Source organism: Lynx rufus, unplaced genomic scaffold (assembly GCF_022079265.1).
Source record: "Lynx rufus isolate CCGP_SWC_20201006 ecotype Redwood Valley unplaced genomic scaffold, mLynRuf1.p SCAF_5, whole genome shotgun sequence".
Taxonomy (NCBI): domain Eukaryota; kingdom Metazoa; phylum Chordata; class Mammalia; order Carnivora; family Felidae; genus Lynx; species Lynx rufus.
Genome location: NW_025814867.1, coordinates 88,825,061 through 88,844,086, shown reverse-complemented (window position 1 = coordinate 88,844,086; position 19,026 = coordinate 88,825,061). Strand labels below are relative to the sequence as shown.

The window sequence follows — 19,026 nt, the reverse complement described above, 5'->3', positions numbered from 1 at the left end:
GCTGTCAGCACAAACCGTGAGTTCATGACCTGAGCTGAAGTCAGATGCTTAACTGACTGAACCACCAAGGTGCCCCATATTTTTAATTTCTGAGAGCTCTTTCTATTCTGTAATTTCCCCCCCTTTCTGTAGCAGCTTGTTCTTTTTTTATGGACACAATACCTTTCTCACCTCTCCAAGGACTATAGTCGTGTTGAAGATTTATTGTTTTGCCTGTATCTTGTTTCCTCTGAATGCCTGATCCTTTTTGTTTGTTTAGTTTGGTTTCTATCAGAGAGGCTTTTCTGCAAAGTCTGGTGATCTTTGACTGAATCGTATTCATATTTATGAATGGGGCACCAAAAAAGCTGAGTGGATACTCTGTTTAATGGATGGAGTGTATTTACTGGAAGGTTTCACTCTGCAGTGATCCAGCAAGATGCTGGAGATTTGGGGGCGGGATCTCCAAATGTCAGTGTTTGAGTATCTGTACATCTTTTTTGGTTTCTCCAATGAAAGATCCTCAAATCCGCCTAAAATGTTTATATTTGGCTGCCAGTATCCTGGGAGCCAATAAGATCAAGGATGGTGGCCATCTCCCTCTTCTGTATATGGACCTTCAGTGAATTCCAAGTTCTCAGGAAAGTGCACATCACATACAAGAGGGACCTAGGGGTCTACTCCCTTTACAGACTTTCAACCCCTCTTCCCTTTTTTAGCCCCACCCATACCCCTACCCTCAGTGCAACCTGGTGCTTCCACTTCCTCAGTCTCTCCGAGGTTGTGCAGGGCTAGTGGCAGGAACATGCATCTCATTTTCTCCATGCTGCCAAGTCAGAATCCACTCTTGCAGCTACTTTCTGTTACTCAAAAAAATGTTGACTTGTCTATTACTTCTCATTCTCTTTATTCTTGTTGGTTTATCTTTGCCCTCTTGTGTCATTTTTTGCAGATTTAGGAATTAATGACGATATAGCCAAATGATCGAAGGGTAAGATAATTTTTCAAAAGGGGATTCAGAACAAATAAACTGGGGTCTAGAAGACACTGACAAGAATAGGTGGGCAGCCAGTGCGAGAGACGGCTCAGGCACTGTGGGTCCACATTGCAGGTACGCAGTTATGTAGCAGGAAATAGCTTGAGGACCTCATTCACTCCGGCATTCAGTGAGTATCTGTTGATCACCTGCTATGTGCCAGACTCGGCAGATGTGACTGTGAGCAAGACAGAGAAGGCTTCTGCTCTTCGGGACCTTATATTTTCACGTGCAATAAGGCCACAAATAACAAATAAACAAGGCAACCTGTTAATGATAAGTGCTCAAGAAAATTAAACACGGTTGTGTGTTAATGAGTGACCATAGGAACTACTTGAATGGAAGGGCCCCTGAAATCCAGTTTCCTCATCCTAAGAACGAGGAAGTTCAGGTACTGAGAAGGGAAGGGACTTTCCCAATGTCACACACAGTTAGGACCTGCACCAGTACCGAGGAGGCCTCCTGATTCCCACTCCTGCGTTCTTTGTGCTATTAATTTCTACGCGGTTCTCGAGACCTCTGCTGACTGCAGACCACACCCTTGGCCTCTCTGTGGCTCCGCCTTCCATCTCCACACCGTGGAAAACAACTAAGCTAAATAGCTCCTTCAGCTGAGGTCAGGGAAGCCCCAGCTCCAGTGAACAAAGATGAAGCAAATCATCAGCTTTAGAGTCTTTTTTTTTTTTTTAACATTTATTTATTTTTGAGAAACAGAGTGAGACAAAGCGTGAGCGGGGGAGGGGCAGAGAGAGAAAGAGACACAGAGTCTGAAGCAGGCTCCAGGCTCTGAGCAAGCAGTCAGCACAGAGCCTGATGCGGGTTCGAACCCACAAACTGTGAGTTCATGACCTGAGCCGAAGTCAGACGCTCAACCGACTGAGCCACCCAGGTGCCACCAGTTTTAGAGTCTTAATTGGACTTAGCAGCAACACGGGCTGTCTACCTGCAGACTGAAGGTGACCCCTCACTGCCCACGCATTGCGTTACGCCTGTTTCAAATCTCAGTCAAGGTAGAAACGGAGCACTAAACTCCTGTCAAGAGACCAGCTTTCTGGAGAGCTCATCTGGATTTCACAGGAGTGCAAGGACAGAGGTTTATAAGGATGGATTTTGAAGCCACTAAACTGAGGCATCATGGGCAACTCAGGGCTTTTTGAGGCTCACATGGTGATCCTGGAGCAGAACTGGGAACTATCCATCTGTCCACTGACCTTTTTTCCCTCAAAGTATTATGCCTCCTTCAAATATTGCAACCCCCACTCCCGCCGCCATGATATTGTTGATCTGCTGTACATGTTGTTATTGTTACTTTCATTATGAAATAACTCTGGAAATAGAAGGGAGGGGGGGAATCACGCAGAGTTTTCCACCCAGTAAAGCCAGTCATAACATTTTGATGAATTTCCTTCCTGTGAATTTCCGACATATAGGGTTGTTGTTAGTGATGTTCTCCACCTAGTTATATATGCAACTTTACATCCTGTCCTTTTCCTTAAACTTTGTATGAGTTCAGCAATTTGTAACTGTTATAAAGCTTTATGAATATCTAATGACCGCTTAATTAAACAGTCACTTTATATATCACAATTACTTAACTATTCCCTTCCTGTTAGATTTTTGTATTTTAGTATTAGTATTAGGTTTTTCTTTTTGTTATAGCTATTGTTTCTTGCACTTTAAAATGCTGTTATGAACATACTCATGCTCAAAGCCATATGAGTACAACTGCCTGTCACCTGTATGTTACTTCTCATCCCTTTGCAATTGGAAGGGGGTCGTATACATACTCTGCTTTGAGATGTTTCATGGTAAGGAATGTTATCTAATGAAATTAATCTGTGACTGTGGAACAGAGGCATCGGCAGCAGGCACAGGGACCGCTGGGGGAGAGAAGGACTGTTTTGAACAGGAGCTGGCAGGCCCTCTCAGTGCCCCTGAAACCTCACCAAGTAGACACCCTCTCACTTCACATTTTTCTAAGGCCGGCTCTGGCCTCCCTTGTTGCCATTCACATGCAGACGTTACTTCAGAGATCTGTGCCTCCCGCTGGCCGAACACCGTGGAGGACTTAACCAGAGTGAATCAGAGGGCAGGCAGCCAGGAGAGGAGGAGGAGGTCTGGCTTATCTGATGGACGAAGCGATGGCAGGAGCTGATGTCCACAGTGTCAGCAGGCTCAGGTGGCAGGTGTTGTGTGCCATTGTCAGGCTCATGGGTAGGGGAGGTGGTCATCAGATGGGTGGTACGCGGCAAGCAATGAAGAATGAATCTTCATTTTCCATAAAGGGATCCAGGGTCCCACCATCCCCTTGTTTTTTGCAGAAAAAGTTTATGCTGACCTGGGGACCCTTAAAGGCATGTGAGTCACCTTCCCTAAAACCTTTCAGGCCAGTTCTTTTCATTGCACTGGTTTAGGGTAAGACTCCATTAAGATTATTAAAGAGGGAAAAGATCTGATTTACTTACATAATAATTTTCATACGTGTGTACGTCTGGTGCAGTCTATCCAAGGACAGTGGGCCATCAAATTAACTCCTTTTTTCTACTTCTTCTCTACTTGGTAACTTTCCTCTCATATTTAAGTAATAATAATAATTAATTAATTCCTCTAGAATTTATTTGTAAACAAGCACTTGGAGAGCTAACTCTGTTGGAGCCACCGTCCTAAGTCCTTTAAAAATATTATCTCATTGGGGTGCATGGCTGGCTCAGTTGGGAGAGCATGTGACTGTCAATCTCAGGATCATGAGTTCAAGCCCCACATTGGGCATGGAGCCTACTTCAAAACAAAATTGTTTCATTTAATCTTCATAGCAATCTCTGAAGCAGATACCATTATGTCCCCATTCCACAGATGAGGAAACTGAAACCAGGAGGTTAAGTAACTTGCCCCTGGTCGCACAACCGGTGAGGGGCTCCAGAGTCCGTAGCCCTCAGGAGAATCTGGTGGAGACAGATGCAGGCTGAAGCTGAGGCCCTAAAATGACAACAGTAGAATCCTGGGTGGGGTGATGTGCTGCCTCTCCTAATGTCACTGGAAACCCCACAGGGAATAATCTTACCTTTTTCCATAAAATGAGGAAATTCTTAGGGGTAATCTGGCTCACACTGTTTATACACAGAGGAGGTGCAGTCAATCTCCAAATAGTCACCAAGCAAACATGGACCTCAATGAAAGCAATAGTTTCTGGCAAATACGAGTAAGAACCAGGGAGGTTATGATGTCTCCTCTGCATGTGTAGTGGTACCAGCTAGAAAGAAGACAACCGGGCTATGGCTGAGAAGCAGGAGGAAAGTGAGGGTGTGAGGAGCTCATTCCGCCCCTCAGGATGCACCTTGGAGTGGGAAAGACAAAGTCCAGGGACTGGACAACATAGGAACAAGTTTCCTTGGGAAATGGCCAGGACCCAGGAAGGAGAGAGGCTGGGAAAGTAAGGGGAAAAGAATCAGACAGTGATTCACCAGCAGGGGGGAGGGGCACCCTGAGGGGGAGGGCAGAAATCCAACTAGCCATTAGCATCAGAAAGGTTTAGCAAGCCCTGTGCAAGGTCCTAAGGAGCTAAGCAAAGAAAACAGCTGAGACACTCCCAGGAAGGGGCCACATCAGAGACTGCTGAGATGGGGGGGGGGGTGCACCGTGAAGGAAATAGACAAGAGAAAATTATAGAAACTGCGGTACACGGTCAGAGAAGACTCAGGAACACCCGACTTCATGCTGAGAGTCTGTGTTATCAGCTCGTGGCTCCCAACATTTCCCTCCTAGGAATGAGTTTGGTCTTAGAATCTGGAGTGGGATCAAGCTGGTAGATTGAAAGTCAAGCATCCACAGCCGACAGTTGGAAAATAAACAGGACAGATAATATGCAGCCTTGGACTTTTGAGCAGGGTGTGATAGCCCCTTCCTGACACTGTTGAATCACCAGGACCTCTGTGGTGGGGAGAGGTTGGGCTCCCTCCCTCCACACCCCTGATTTCAGCAAGAGGGTGTCTGTCAATTGGAACATGGTTCCCTGAGACAATACCTTAAAGATTTCCAAGGAGGATGTTGAAACAGTTCTTAAAAGGCTTTGGGGAGGAGAAGAGCGAGGTGAAGACAGATGTTTGCAACATTCTGTGCAACACGCTGTTGGATAAGACCTATTTAAATTTCTGGGACAGAGATTCAGCTCAGAGAGAGGAGTGTGGACTCCTGAATGTGCCACTGTAGAGGAATACAGCCCTGCAGAGAAGAAGGGACAGTGAGAGTAGGGACATGGTCACTGGGCCTGTCCAGATGGGAAGAGGAAGAAGAGAAAGTAATGACCCTGGGGCCCTGTGAGACAGTAGACCTGCTGGCACCCAACAGAACTGGTCAGAAAGAAAAATACACACCTACTTTCCTAAGAAACTGATAATCTAGTGTCTGTGAGGGAATTTGGTTTTATTGGTTAATGAGGGGAACACTCTGTGATTGTTCAGTAGGTGGTGTGGCTCATCACAGTCCAGGAGAAGTCTTAGAGCATGCAGCATGAATGAATTATTTTGAGGGTTGCAATTAAAAATGGTTTAAGTGTGCCCAGATTCCTCAAAGGTCTTTTGGCCCCTCTGCCCTTGCCCCCTCCCCTACTGGCAAGGGCTCTTAGAACTTTCCAGGGCTAATTCTAGTCCTGGGTTCTCTGAAGCATAGTTTGTCAAGTGTGAACTCCGAGTCCCCTGGGCACCTGAAGCTCCCTTGTTGCTCTGGGGAGGAATTGTTACAGGGGCGGCTCTGTCTGGCCTCTGACTCATCCATTTCTCCTAACTCCCTCACTGCCACTGTTGAGAATTCCCTTGTTGCTCTGGAGTGGGGACCGAGTGTGATAAATCTATTTGATCACGCCATTGAGGTGAGGCAAAACCAGGACATTCATCCTCTATTTGAACCGTAATGTTTTGGGGCTGGGTCTCTGAGCACCAGCGAAACTGACTGTTGATCATCTTTCATCATCTTTTGTCTGGCCTGGGCAGCCTACAGCAAGCAAAAATCGCCATCTAATGGTGTTTTCCAGCCTTCTCTTGATCTTTGAATTGTAGAAGCACACTGTCTGGCTGTTAATCCTCTCCTGCCCCCCACCGTAGCTCCCTGCCTGCCCGTGGGTGGGTCTGGCTATAACTTGTCCTGAGGGGCAGTGGGCCTTGTATCTGGTGACATGCTAGGCTGTTTGCAACCAGAGCCTTAGGCGTCCTCTGCTTTGCAAAAGTCTGCAAAAGGGCCATACCCATCCCTGAAAGGGCTGTAAATTGCATCTCAGGCCATGTGCACACTTGACCTTGGGAAAGAATCCTGAGGTTGGCACAGAGGAGTGACTCCACTGAAGCATAGAAGCTCGGTGACAGAAATTCTCAGAGTTAGCAGGAAATGTTGTGGTCATCTAGTCCAACATTCTACAAATGGAATTTGCAAATTCTACAAATTTCCATTAGTGGAAAGTGGAATCAATTTAGTGGGATGCCACCAGCAAGTGAGAAAAAAAATGAAATAGAATATCAGTGAAATTAACTCAGCGAAACTTGTGTTTCACTGAAATTTGTGTTTCGGTGATGTAGCTGTTCATATGTTAGTGCAGACTGGTTAAGATTATAAACTGCAGTCCGGAAAGTTTAAGCAACTTGTTGTAGGCCAAGCAAACCCTCAGAGGACCAGTAGCTCAGGCCAGTGTTGTCTTCTCGCCACCTGTCTCCCACCCCCTCCAACCACATACATACCTAAAACTTGTACATAATTTGCTCTGGTATGTGGTTTAAGGAACATGGGATTTGTGGTGGAAGGTTGGATTCAAGTCCAGCTGGGTGACTGTGGGAAACCATCTGGCCAGTGTTTCTCAGACAGTATCTCAGGGACCCTCCATTTAGAATCATGAGTTGGGGGAGTCTTGTTAAAAATATACATCCCTGGGTCCCCTGAATCAGAACCTGTGATTGGAGGCTAGGGCAAGTGAGAGAACAGCAAAGACATCTGCGAGGCAATTTTTATGCACACTCATTGTCCCAAACAATGATCTTGATGTTTCTGAGCTTAAAGTTCTTGATGGATGAGGTGGAGATAGTAGCATCGCCTGGTTGTTGTGAGAATCAAGTGGATAGTTAACGTGAGGGTGAAAGCACTCTACAGACCTGAGGTATTACCATCTCACAACATCCCTCTCAAAATGATGCTTTGGGAAGATGGCACCAGAAGGGCACAGAGGTAGAGTCTGTGCATTTAATGGGACTAGGAAAGTTAAATGGAAAAATGAGCCAACAAGCATGTTTTCTCCTTCTTCTGTCTCTTTCCCTCTTCCAACTTCTGTCCTACGAATTTCTCTTCCTGATCCAATCTCAATGGCTGCGCCCTGCCCATCCCCGGACACGTGTTTAGAGCAGGCTCCTTACTCCGTGGTTGGGAGCCATACATTTTGCAATCATCATTTCAATGCATCGTGTAACTTTCTCAAGCCCACTGTGACATTCAAGTTCCTTTAACAGGAAATTCTCACAGTCCTGAATGCTGAGCTCTTGGTCCTGGTGGGACTGTTGTTTCTCTGCATACTGGGCTGCTTGCTGTATTTACCATTCAGCAGAAGCTTCCCGGGACATATAGCTACACAATGTACTTGGACTGGTGCGTTAGTACGACTGCTGGTGCAGGCAATGCAGGCCCTGAAGGCTTCAATTAGAGATGCACAGACTGAGGCCAAGTTCCTTGGAGGTGGTAGCGGGACTTTCCCACTGAGCCGCCCTCTGGGCTGAACCTTGGGGAGAATAGGCTGCCCCTGTGGGCCTCTGGGTCTCCCATTCCTTCCCTTATTTCCCCTCTGTCCCTAAGTGCAGCTGCTATTTCAAGAGAGAAGCTTTGCAGGGGCGCTTGGGTGGCTCAGTTGGTTAAGGGTCTGACTCGGCTCAGGTCATGATCTCGTGGTCATGGGTTCAAGCCCCAGCTCTGAGCTGATAGCTTGGAGCCTGGAACCTGCTTCGGATTCTGTGTCTTCCTCTTTCTCTCTCTCTCTCTCTCTCCCTCTCCCTCTGCCCCCCCCACCCCACCCCACTCACGCTCTGTCTCTTTCTATCTCTCAAAAATAAATAAGACATTTTAAAACATTTTTTTTTAAGAGAGAGGCTTTGTGCTTAGCTCTGTGAGACAAACTAATAACTAGTGGTTTCTCACGATGAGAAGTGAAAGTCTCAGTGTTCAGCTAGAAGAGGTTGCTCTTATCCTGAGGTCGCTCTACCCAGTTTTACTGGTTCTGCCCCAGAACCAGTGCAGTGGGGAAGTGCCAGGCCCAGAGGGAGGGTAGGCTGGGGTACTGAGGATGGCTCCTAAGTAAGATGTGACCCCTCTTCCTCCCTTCCCATTCTTTCTCCTGGTCCCCAGTGGTTGGGCTAAGGTAAACCAATTCTATTCCCTTCGTTTCTGCTTCTCCTTTGTGTTCACACCTCATTCTTTTTTGTGTCACTGGCAACATCTGTTTTAAGCTGATGGCTCCAGCTGGGGGTGGGGTAGGGAAGGTTGCAAAAGTTAGAAGGAAGGAGGTTGTCTCTTCCATTATTCCCAAATAAGAATTCAGCTAGAAGCAGGTAAGAGTGAGTGAGTTAGAAATGGTGCCCAGTAAGAGTCTGAGGGTGGTCATAGGGGCAAGGAGGGGCGCAGGGTAGTGCCCTGGGAAGACGTAAAGAGACATACTGGGAAAGGGGGTAGAAGGCACAGCTAGCTGGAAGTTTGGCAAAGGAAAATGAAAATAACTCCAAGTGAACAAGAAAGAATTAGAATTAAGCTCGGTTCTGGGCAGGCTCCAGATTGTGGCTGGAGCTAGAGCAGCGGAATGATTGAATGGCACTGTGTCAATTACTTTATTTTCTTGTTTTCTTTCCTGTTCCCAACTCCCTCTTCTGCCTTCTTTCCACTCCGGACCCCATCTTTCCCCTGCTTTCTTCCTCCTCCTCCTCTTTTCCTCTGCATGCATCCTTTCTCCCTCCCCCTCTCACCCACCCCCTCCTCCCCCAACCCCTCACGTTCCACTCCATGCCCCACCCCAAGCTCTCTGGCGGATGTGAGTTGACCGTGGTCCTCCAGGACTTCAATGCAGGCCACAGCAGCGAGCTGACCATCCAGGTGGGACAGACGGTGGAGCTGCTGGAGCGACCCAGCGAGCGGCCGGGCTGGTGTCTGGTCCGCACCACGGAAAGGAGCCCCCCGCAGGAGGGCCTGGTTCCCAGCAGCGCCCTGTGCATCTCCCATTCCCGAAGCAGCGTGGAGATGGACTGCTTCTTCCCCCTGGTGAAAGGTAGGGGGACTGAGGGGGGGTGGGCACGTGCAGAAGGCGCTGGGCACGAGCCCACCCTAACCGAAGAGCACCACTGAGCTAACCTGTCTCGTCAACCTATTCTGACCTTGTGGGATTTCTCTTGACCTGCTTGTGAAAGGAGTGGGTTGGGGACTTGAGGAGAAAGAGCTACCGAGTGGCCATGTGACTTTGGAAAAGTCATTTAACCTTTGTGAGTCCATTTCAGCCTAAAATGAAAGCTGAATTAGATGGCCTCTAAGACCTCTTCTAGCTCTCCCACTACATTCAGAAAAGTCTTCTACCTGTGACCAAGCCTAGACTTCTCCCTTCTGCACTGAAGGCTCCAGAGCTACTTTGGGCTCCCTGGCCCCCCACCCCCACCCAAGTGCTAGCATAGCTGAGTTAGGTTTGACCCTCCCCTCAGCCCTGCCATGGCACAGGACACTCATTTATGGGGCCTTAATGGATATGTTCTTTGAGCCCAGGCTTCTGTTTTACACAAGTTCTGTGTTACTCATTTTATATAAGTTCTCTGCTTATTTATTCATTTTTCCCCTCCCACCAAGGAGACTGAGCTACTTAGAACAGTGATTCTCCAAGGGGGGGGCGGGGGTGGGGGGTGTCTCAGGATTGGCAAGGTCAATATCCCTCCGGAACTTTTAGAAATGCAAACTCAGACTCCGCTCCAGACCCACTGGGTCTGAATAGCTGGGGTGGGGGCCAGCAGTCTGTGTTTTAGCAAGCTCCCCTGTGACTTTCATGCTCACTCTCGAATGAGACCCTCTAACTTTGACAGTCAAGGCTGGCAGGGGCTTTGGAGTTACTCATTTTACATTGAGTAAACTGAGGCGCAGAAGGCGACGCTGAGCTCTCCTGGGGTTCTGAGCTTCTTTTCTTAACTGGTCACATGACCTCCGTCAGGGGCGCCCTCTGTGCAGACCCATGCTGAGTATTTGTGAAATGGGAGGAGGGTAGGGGCCTTTGGGGAGGCAGGGACACCAGGGTCACCACAGAGACCTGCTACAGACTTCTTGGTAGGTACTGCAGGCTAATTAAATTTCTGAAAAGTTGCTAATTCTGCTGGAATTGCATCTGGTCCACCTCTAAAACCTGCCATCCTCCTTTCACCCACCAGATGGCAGTAGCAGGTTGCATTATTGGAGCTGTCCAACTCTCCCAAGGGGCGTCCCTGGGTTTTTTTCCATCAGAAGAAAACTGGAAACTAAGACCCTCTTCCCTCCACACGCACACACCCTCGTGCCCCCTTCCCTCTGTTCATCCATCGCTTGCTTCTTCCCCTCCTTTTCTCTGAACACAGGAGGAACTGTGTCAGGAAATTGTGTGGAATTTGTAATTGCAGATACAGCTCCCCGGTCCTTTGAAGTGTCCACTGGAGAAACTCGTGGTACCGGGAAGAGATGGGTGAAACTCAGGAAATGTGGTTCTGTTTGAAGTCTAACCAAAGGGAAACTGGGACCCAAAGGGGCTAGAAGTGTGAGGGTGAGCGAAATGGACACTAAGGAGGAGGGATGGAATATAGAGGCAAGAGAGAAAGTGGAGAGGGAGACCAGCATGGAACTTTCTGGCGCACTTCACCAGCAGGCATGGCTTCTTACAGGCAGTATCCTACCAGTGCCTATCACCCATTTCCTTGGCTCTGTTGGTTTGTAGGCTGGTTCCTCTTTCTCCAAGCATAGGCCAAGTAGGTGGGCCTTCAGATGGCCACCTGTGAGCTCTTACTGCCCTCTCACCTGTGTGGGCTCAGAATACACAGGTGCCCAATTCCTGACAGTCAGGCCTCCATGGAGCAGCCATAACACAGCCTCATTTGAAAGCGCGTGCTCTCATGCACACACCCCAGTTTGGAAAGCCATCTCCCACTCCAGGGCCTCTTAGCAGAAACTCCAATAACTGTTCCTTCTCCCCATTCTGAGGGCTGCCTGCTGGCCCCCTGGCCTTTTCCCCTCCCAGCTGATGTGTCTCCAGCAGGCGCTTCACCTTACAAGTTATGCACAGCAGGACTGAGAATGAAGCATTCCTCTGGGGGTTGTGGACTAGTACAGGGTGGCCTCACCCAATATCACTGGAGGTCAAAATCTGTTCCTTTTTCAATTCTTAGGAGGGAACTGGTCCTCTTAACCTTTGTAGAGAGCATCAGGTCAGTGCTTCTGTGGACTGTGAGAAAAAATGGAGTGTTTGTATGATGTGCTAAGTGCCAGATGAGTGCTCAGGCCATGACTGTCACCCCCCAGATATGCAGGTGGAAGAATCTTGGAATGTTAACACCGAGAAGGGAACTTAGAGAACCACTAGACCAGGCTCTCAACCCTGGCTGCATGGAATCCCCTGGAAGCTTTACTGAATGACAATGCCCAATCCTCACCCAAAACAACTGGATTCAGAATCTCTGGTATGGGACCTGAGGGTCCATGTTTTTAAATGCTCCTTGGGTGAATCCAAGGTACAGCCAAGTCTGAGAAACAGTGCCCTAGTCCAGTTTCCTTTCCTCTAGGGCCACTCTTGGGCACAGGAAAACAAGATGACTTTTCAGAAGCCACAGGGAAGTTGATGGCAAAGCTGGAGTAGAACCAAGCTCCAACCCCCTTGCCCAGTGCTCTCCACCACACTGCCTATGGTGCTTCCGGGTAGCTCTGGGCTCCTCTCTTGTCTTTCCTTCCTGTGCCTTCTCAGGAGACAGCGGTTGGTTGTTTCCCCCGATATATCTGTGGCAGGACTGGTGATAGGGCTGCGTGACAAAGTGGGGGGCCTGCCTTTCTTATTTCTTTGCTGCCACCTGACACTCTCACTGGTGTTGGGCCCTGTGGGGCCTCATCATTCCTCTTCCTAATCTATCCCCTCTCACTTTCTTAGCAGCAAGTGGTGGAGAGCAGCACCTCCCAAGGGACAAAGACTTTGTAGCAACAGTTTCAACTCTGGGTACATTTTAGAACCACTCAGAGGAGACTTTTAAAGTCTACTGATGCCTCACACCTCACCCTAGACCAATTAATTCATAACTACCTGGGCATCAGTATTTTTTTTTGGTTCCTTGGTAATTCTGTTGTTCCATGAGCATTGAGAGTCACTGCCTTATGGGTTTAGCAACCCCCAATTATCAGGCATAGGAGATTTTAAAGATGAATTGGGAGGGATTAATACACAAGTTATATAAAGAACTCCTACAACACAACTACAAAAAACAATTTGATTTAAAAATAGGCAAAGGACTCGAATAGAAGGTATACAAATGGCCAATAAGATGAAAAGATGGGCAACATCACTAACAATTAGGGATCTGCAAATCAATACTACAATGAGATACCAGTTTATATCCATTAGGGTGGCTATTATTTTTTTAAAAAGCATAGGAAATAACAGGCATTGGTGAGGATGTGGAGAAATTGGGCCCTTCTGCACTGCTCATGGGAAAGTAAAATAGTGAACTGCTATGGAAAACAGTATGGGGTCCCTTAAAAGCTTAAACATAGAATTACCATATGATCCAGGAATTCCACATCCAGGTATACACCCAAAAGAATCAAAAGCAGGGACTCAAGGAGCTACTTGCGCACCCATATTCAGAGCAGCACTATTCACAAAAGTCAAAAGATGGAAGCTCTGGTGTCCATCAGTGGATGCATGGGTAAATAAAATGTTCCATACACATTGAATGGAGTATTGTCCAGTCTTTAAAAAGAAGGAAACTCTGGGAGCACCTGCATGGTTCAGTTGGTTCAGTGTCCGACTTCAGCTCAGGTCATGGTCTCACGGTTTGGGAGTTCGAGCCCCACATTGGGCTCTGTGCTGACAGCTCAGAGCCTGAAGCCTGCTTCAGATTCTGTCTCTCTCTCTCTCTCTCTCTCTCTCTCTCTGTCTCTCTCTCTCTCTCTCTCTCTCTTTCTCTCCCTGCCCCTTACCCCACTCACTCTCTGTCATTCTCTGTCTCTCAAAAATAAATAAATGTTAAAAAAAATTAAAAATATATAAAAAGAAGGAAAATCCAACACATGATACAACATGAATAAACTTTGGAGACATTATGTTGTGTGAACTCAGCTAGTCACAAAAGAGCAAATACTGGATGGTTCCAGTTATAGGAGGTACCTAGAAGAGTCAAATTCACTGAGACAGAAAGAAGAATAGTGGTTATGAGCAGCTGGAAGGAGAGGAGGAATGGGGAGTTAGTGTTTAATGGGTACAGAGTTTCAGTTTTGCAAGATGAGAAAAGTCCTGGAGATGGATGGTGGTGGTGGTTGCACAACCAAGGGAGTGTTGTTACTTAATGCTACTGAACTATATACTTAAAAATGGTTAAAATGGTGTTTAAAAAAAAAAACAAAAACAAAAACAAGCGTTGGTCCTGGGTGCTTCTGCCTTTGGACCCAAAACCTGTCTAGGCTTTTCTCTACCCAGCTGTGTAAGACTTCTGTGTCCCTTTTCCTTTCCTACCCAGTTTCTTCCTGGCTCCAGCTGAGTGCCTGGAGAAGCTATAAGGAAACACCTCTTTGCTTAGCAAAACCTAGACCAGGAGGTGAGCCCTACAAGCAGATGTCCTGGAGGAAAGGGGCAGGGGCCCAAAGTGGCCATCGCTTATTCACAGGGAGTGCTCTCCCGTAGGGTCTCCTGATGATTTCTGCTATCATCACCCAGCTGCCCTCAGGAACAGCTTACCCAGGCTGTGGTGTGCAGGTCTAGAACAGTGGAGAAAACCTGGGCTCTGGAGACACACCTCACCAGCAGCCTGAAGATGCTGAGCAGGTCTGTGATACTATTGACTTACATTAAGTTTGTAGTCAAGTCATAAAAATACCTGACATTTATTGAGCCTTCCTATGGGACAGGTTTCTAGGTTAGTGCTTTAACACAAGTAACAATAATCTTTTCTCACTTTATAGACAAGGAAGGTCAGTCTTAGAAAGATTAGGTGACTTGCCCGAAGTCACATAGCTCACAAGTGGAGGACCTTGATTTGAAGGCAGGTCTGTCAATTTCCCAAGGTCTCACTCTTTAAGTATGCTCTATACCCTCCCAGGTCTGAAGGCATTTGTGACAGGTACTCAAATTCACTGAGCTTCCATCTGACAAGGCTCCCCTTTATGCAACCAATCTAGCTGGATGAGAATTTGGAGAGACATGGCCACGCATACTGCTCTCTCACTCTCCCTTTGCCTCTGGCCTCATGTGCTCCCTTCCCTAGAGGTAGTAGCAACAGACAGATTTTCTCCTGTGGGTGCTTTGCCCACTAGAAAGATCTTGGTGTCCCTGGCTAGAGCAGAAAAACTCTCACCAGCCCTGTGGATCGTAGGCGGAACTGGGTCCAGTTAGGGACCTGATAGGGGCTGGCCTAACCCTGGAGCTGGTCCAGGCTGTCCAACAGATTTTCTGCAGGGATGGGAACTTCCTGCACTTTCTGCTGCCAGGAACCAAAATGAGCCTTTCCTATCCCCTCTGCTGTCAGAGACTAAAAGCTTCCTTCTGCCAGCGGACTAGAGAGTCCACTAAAAGTCTCTCTCTTAGTTTTCAGTGTAATTCTGCATTAAGAGAAGCTACTTCAGGTTTTAGTTGACTCCATAATGCCTACCACGGGGATTCACCATGGGAAGCTAAAAAATAATTGTCCCCAGACATTTCCCTTCAGGTATGAAGTGACATATTAAAACTATAGTCTCTGGTCTACACTCCTACTCTGTTTGGGTGTCTGCAACTGACCTGCTATGAGGGAGCCACCCTGGAATTCAGAACTCATTTTCTTCTAGAACAAAATTATACCCCAGAGAAGGATGAATGGCAGTGGGAAGAGTTTTCCATACTATAGCCCACAAAATTGTATTTAAGAGTAACATAGCTGAGGGGCACCTGGGTGGCTCAGGTGGGTAAGCATATGACTCATGGTTTCGGCTCAGGTCATGATCTCATGGTTCGGTGTGTGGGGTCGAGCCCCACATCAGGCCCTGCGCTGACAGCATGGTGCCTTCGTGGGATTCCCTCTCTTTCCCTCACTCTCTGCCCCTCCCCTCCCTCTCTCTCTCAAAATAAAGAAATAAACTTATGAAAAAAGAGTAACAGGGTTGAATATAGTATGTCTGCAGTGAAAAATGATGGCAAGGTTGTTTTTATTAACTGAAACCAAAAAATAGTGCATTTGCATGAGAAATGTAACTAACTTGAGTGCTGATACTTCTTGAAGAAAAGTGTGTTTTAAGACAGGTGGAGATGCATTGGGAGAGATTCTAAAAGGAGGTCCTAGTCACTTTTCAGAATTATAAAAAATTAGAATTAAATTTTTTTCTTTTTACAATTGAATAAAAGTCCTTGATTAGATTTCATTTCGCTTCAGAACATAGACTTTTATGGATTCTCGGAATCTTAGAATTGAAAAGCACAATAAAGGTCCTCTGATTCACTCTTTCCCTAATATAGGGACCCCATTCTACACGCCTCTGATACTCAGCCAAGCATTACTTGAGTGCTCCCCAGGACTGGGAGCTCATTACTTCTAGAAGAAGCCTACTGCATTTTAGTACAGTTCTAATGGTGAGAAATTCCTCTTACTTAGTGCCGAAACCCAGATGCTTCCTGCCCATCCCTCCTGCTAGTCTCCTTCCTCCAGTCCCCCACTTGAAACCTACCAGTCCTAACTCTCATGCTCCATCTCCTGATTCTTATCTAGAACAGACTAATTTAATTTGCATATAAAGTGTTAGACACTTCTTTCCTAAGGTACAGTTTAATAAAAGCCTAGTAACTTTTCTGTACTCTTTTACTGAATCCGTGGGGGCAGCACAAAACATCTTGGATTAACTTCAACAACCTTCATTTGTTTACAGTGATTATGTGTGTGGTTTTAAATCCTCCTCACCATCCTTGGATTTAGGAACATCCAGCCATCCAGCTTTACGTCAGGTGCCCCAAAGCCCCTCATGCTTGGGAGACCTGGTCCCCTGCTCTCTGGGCACAGCTCAGAGGCAACTGAATTGCACTCTGAGGCTCTCTGCTGGCTTGTCTTTTTTCCTGGTTATTCCCTACCGTCATTCATGCCTTCATCCCTATCTGAATTATCTGTAGGATCCCCTCCAGTTCTAAAGATGTCTGGTTTTTTCTTTCCATATCGGGTAATCATCTTTGATAACCTAAGGCAACCATCCCATATTTTTCTCAGAAATGTACTCGCACATCTTTGAGGAAACAGGCGAGGGTTTGGCTCTCGGGGAGACAGGCCAGGAAGAGGACAGGGTGTAGAATTAGGGAGAGTCACTTTATCTTAGTTTCCATATCTATGCAAAGGGAAGCTGACAAAAAAATACCTATCTTACAGAGTTGCTGGAAGACTCAAAGGTGGCAGTGTTATTAAGTAAAAGTACTTTTTTATTTTAGATTTTTTAAAAGTAATCTCTACACCCAACCTGGGCCTCAAACCCACGGCCCCGAAATCAAGAGTCGCAGTCTCTACCGACTGAACGAGCCAGATGCCAAGAGTGGTTTTAACTGTAAAGTTGAGGGACACCTGGGTGGCTCAGTCAGTTGAGCATCTGACTTTGGCTCAGGTCATGATCTCACGGTTCGAGGGTTCAAGCCCCACACTGTGCAGAGCCTGCTTCAGATTCTCTGTCTCCCTTGCTCTCTTCCCCTCCCCACTCATGCTCCGGCTCTCTCAAAAGTAAACATTAAAAACATTAAAAAATAAATAAGTAAATAAACTGTAAAGTTGGTGATACAGTTGTGTACTCAGGTGGTTTAGAATGAAACATGGATGGCTTGGCTACCATGAGGCTTTGCAGCATTATGTAGCAGGCCATAAGGTGAATGATGACAGGTGCAGAGAGACTACAAGTCTTGACGTGAAAGACCTGGGTCTGAATCCCAGCTTAGCCCCTGAGTAGCTCATGACCTTAGGCAAGATCCTGAAAGTCAATAAAAAGGAGCAACAGTACTTGCTTCCCTTGAATTAGACTTCCCCGCCTAGGTACACCTCACTAGAGGTCAATTAATGTTCATCTCCCTGCCTGCCCTTTGTCCCAATGCTGATAACCCCATAGCGGTGACTCTAGGGCTTTTCCAGCCTGAATCCATGCCAGGGCTATTCACAAGGACAAGGTTTTGTTTCTAGTTTCATCCACAGGTTCTGCAGAGGCCCCCACACTGTCTCTAGTCTGTATCCCCTTTCCCTCAGTTTCTATTCCTGGCCTATCCCAGGCCCTTTCCGCAAGCTACTAACAGTAGGTCTGTCTGGCTCTATGATTTCCCCCCAAATAATGGTTTATTCCTGTCTTCTTTCTTTTACCTTCGACCCAGAGAGTTGAGATCATATTTGATAATAATTGAACTGAAAATTAAAGTTATTCCCTGGCTTGCACCTGCCAGTGACCTATTCTCTTTCAATGATTAACTCGGGTCATTGAAGGAGGCATTCGGATCACACTGTAGAGATGGGCCGACCTGCGTGATGGAGGGCAGTGCGAGACCTTGAGTGTCAGGGTGGGTGTGGGTGTATCATTCCTCAATGGGATGGGCCAGAAATGTCTCAGTGGTTATTGATCAACAATCTGGGAGCCCTCAAAGGATGCAATTGCAGGAAGAGGGAGATGTAGGGGCCATCCAGTCCCACTCCCCACCCCCCACTTTTAAAAGAGTAAAAGAGAGCAAGGCCTACTTGGTTCTTGGTGAGATGTAGGCCCCAGGTTCATTATGTTCCCCATCCCCTAAAAACTGTAGTGGAAACTGGTGTAAGCTTTAGCAGCAGCCCGAGGATGGGAACAAGGAGTAATGTTCTGATGTTAGGAGTTTTGACCGAAGAAGTCTTCGCATTCCTGTTTCCTGGGAAGTCTTCTCTGGGGACACATGGGCCAAGTACATCTCATTTATTTGGAATGGTTGAAAACTCAGAAATATAAGGATGGGCAGTGTCTCCTGCATTCCTCTTATTATTCAAATCTTTAATAAACTGACCCGAGGGGCACCTGGGTGGCTCAGTAGGTTAAGTGTCCGACTTAGGCTCAGGTCATGGTCTCACAGTTTGTGAGTTCAAGCCCCGTGTCGGGCTCTGTGCTGACAGCTCAGAGCCTGGAGCCTGCTTTGGATTTTGTGTCTCCCTTTCTCTCTGCCCCTCCCCTGCTGATGCTCTGTCTCTCAAAAATAAATAAACATTAAACAACTTTTTTAAATAAATAAACTGACCTGAGCTACATCAAGGCAAAATCCACTTTGCATTTGATGCCTGAGAAACCTCTGCATGGCTGCCATGAGTCTACAAGCAGCTGCTCCTGCATCGGGGGCAGGGAGGTGGGAGGACCGCGTCGAAGTGCCAGTGCCGTCCCGTGAAGTATCCCGTGAAGGCAATGGTGAGCCTTCCTGAACTGGAACTCAGCCACAGCGATAGACTGGCACTTGTTACTGCCCTACTTCAGGAACACTTTGACCTACTTACAAGTAAGCATTTCTGGATGCAGATAAAACCTGGAAGGGTTTGTTTTTAGCAACTCCAGCATCAGGCATCTTTCACTTTGATAAACAGCTTGTCTCCTCCAGAGCACAGGGAGCCGCTCAGCACAGATCTTCAGGAAGCCGGCCTGGCTGCCCGCCGCTCTACCTCCCTGTCCCCATGGAACAGGAAGCATTGGCTGTTCTAGGGAGACACCTGGGTCCTCAGTGAAATGCCACTGACTTCCTCAATACTGCTTAGACCTCTCCCCCACCTGGGGCCTGGTTCAGACGGGAGAGTGATGGGTGAGACTTC

General features: G+C 47.2%; 1 protein-coding gene across 3 annotated transcripts in view; it reads left to right on the top strand.

Moving 5' to 3' along the window:
- KALRN (kalirin RhoGEF kinase) overlaps positions 1 to 19,026 on the top strand; it is a 670,515-nt gene that overhangs the window by 527,109 nt on the left and 124,380 nt on the right. For all 3 annotated transcript variants that reach the window (XM_047099540.1, XM_047099539.1, XM_047099542.1), the window contains one exon: positions 9,047 to 9,293. In XM_047099540.1, coding sequence (XP_046955496.1) covers positions 9,047 to 9,293 — 247 coding nt within the window. The remainder of the gene's footprint in view (positions 1 to 9,046; positions 9,294 to 19,026) is intronic.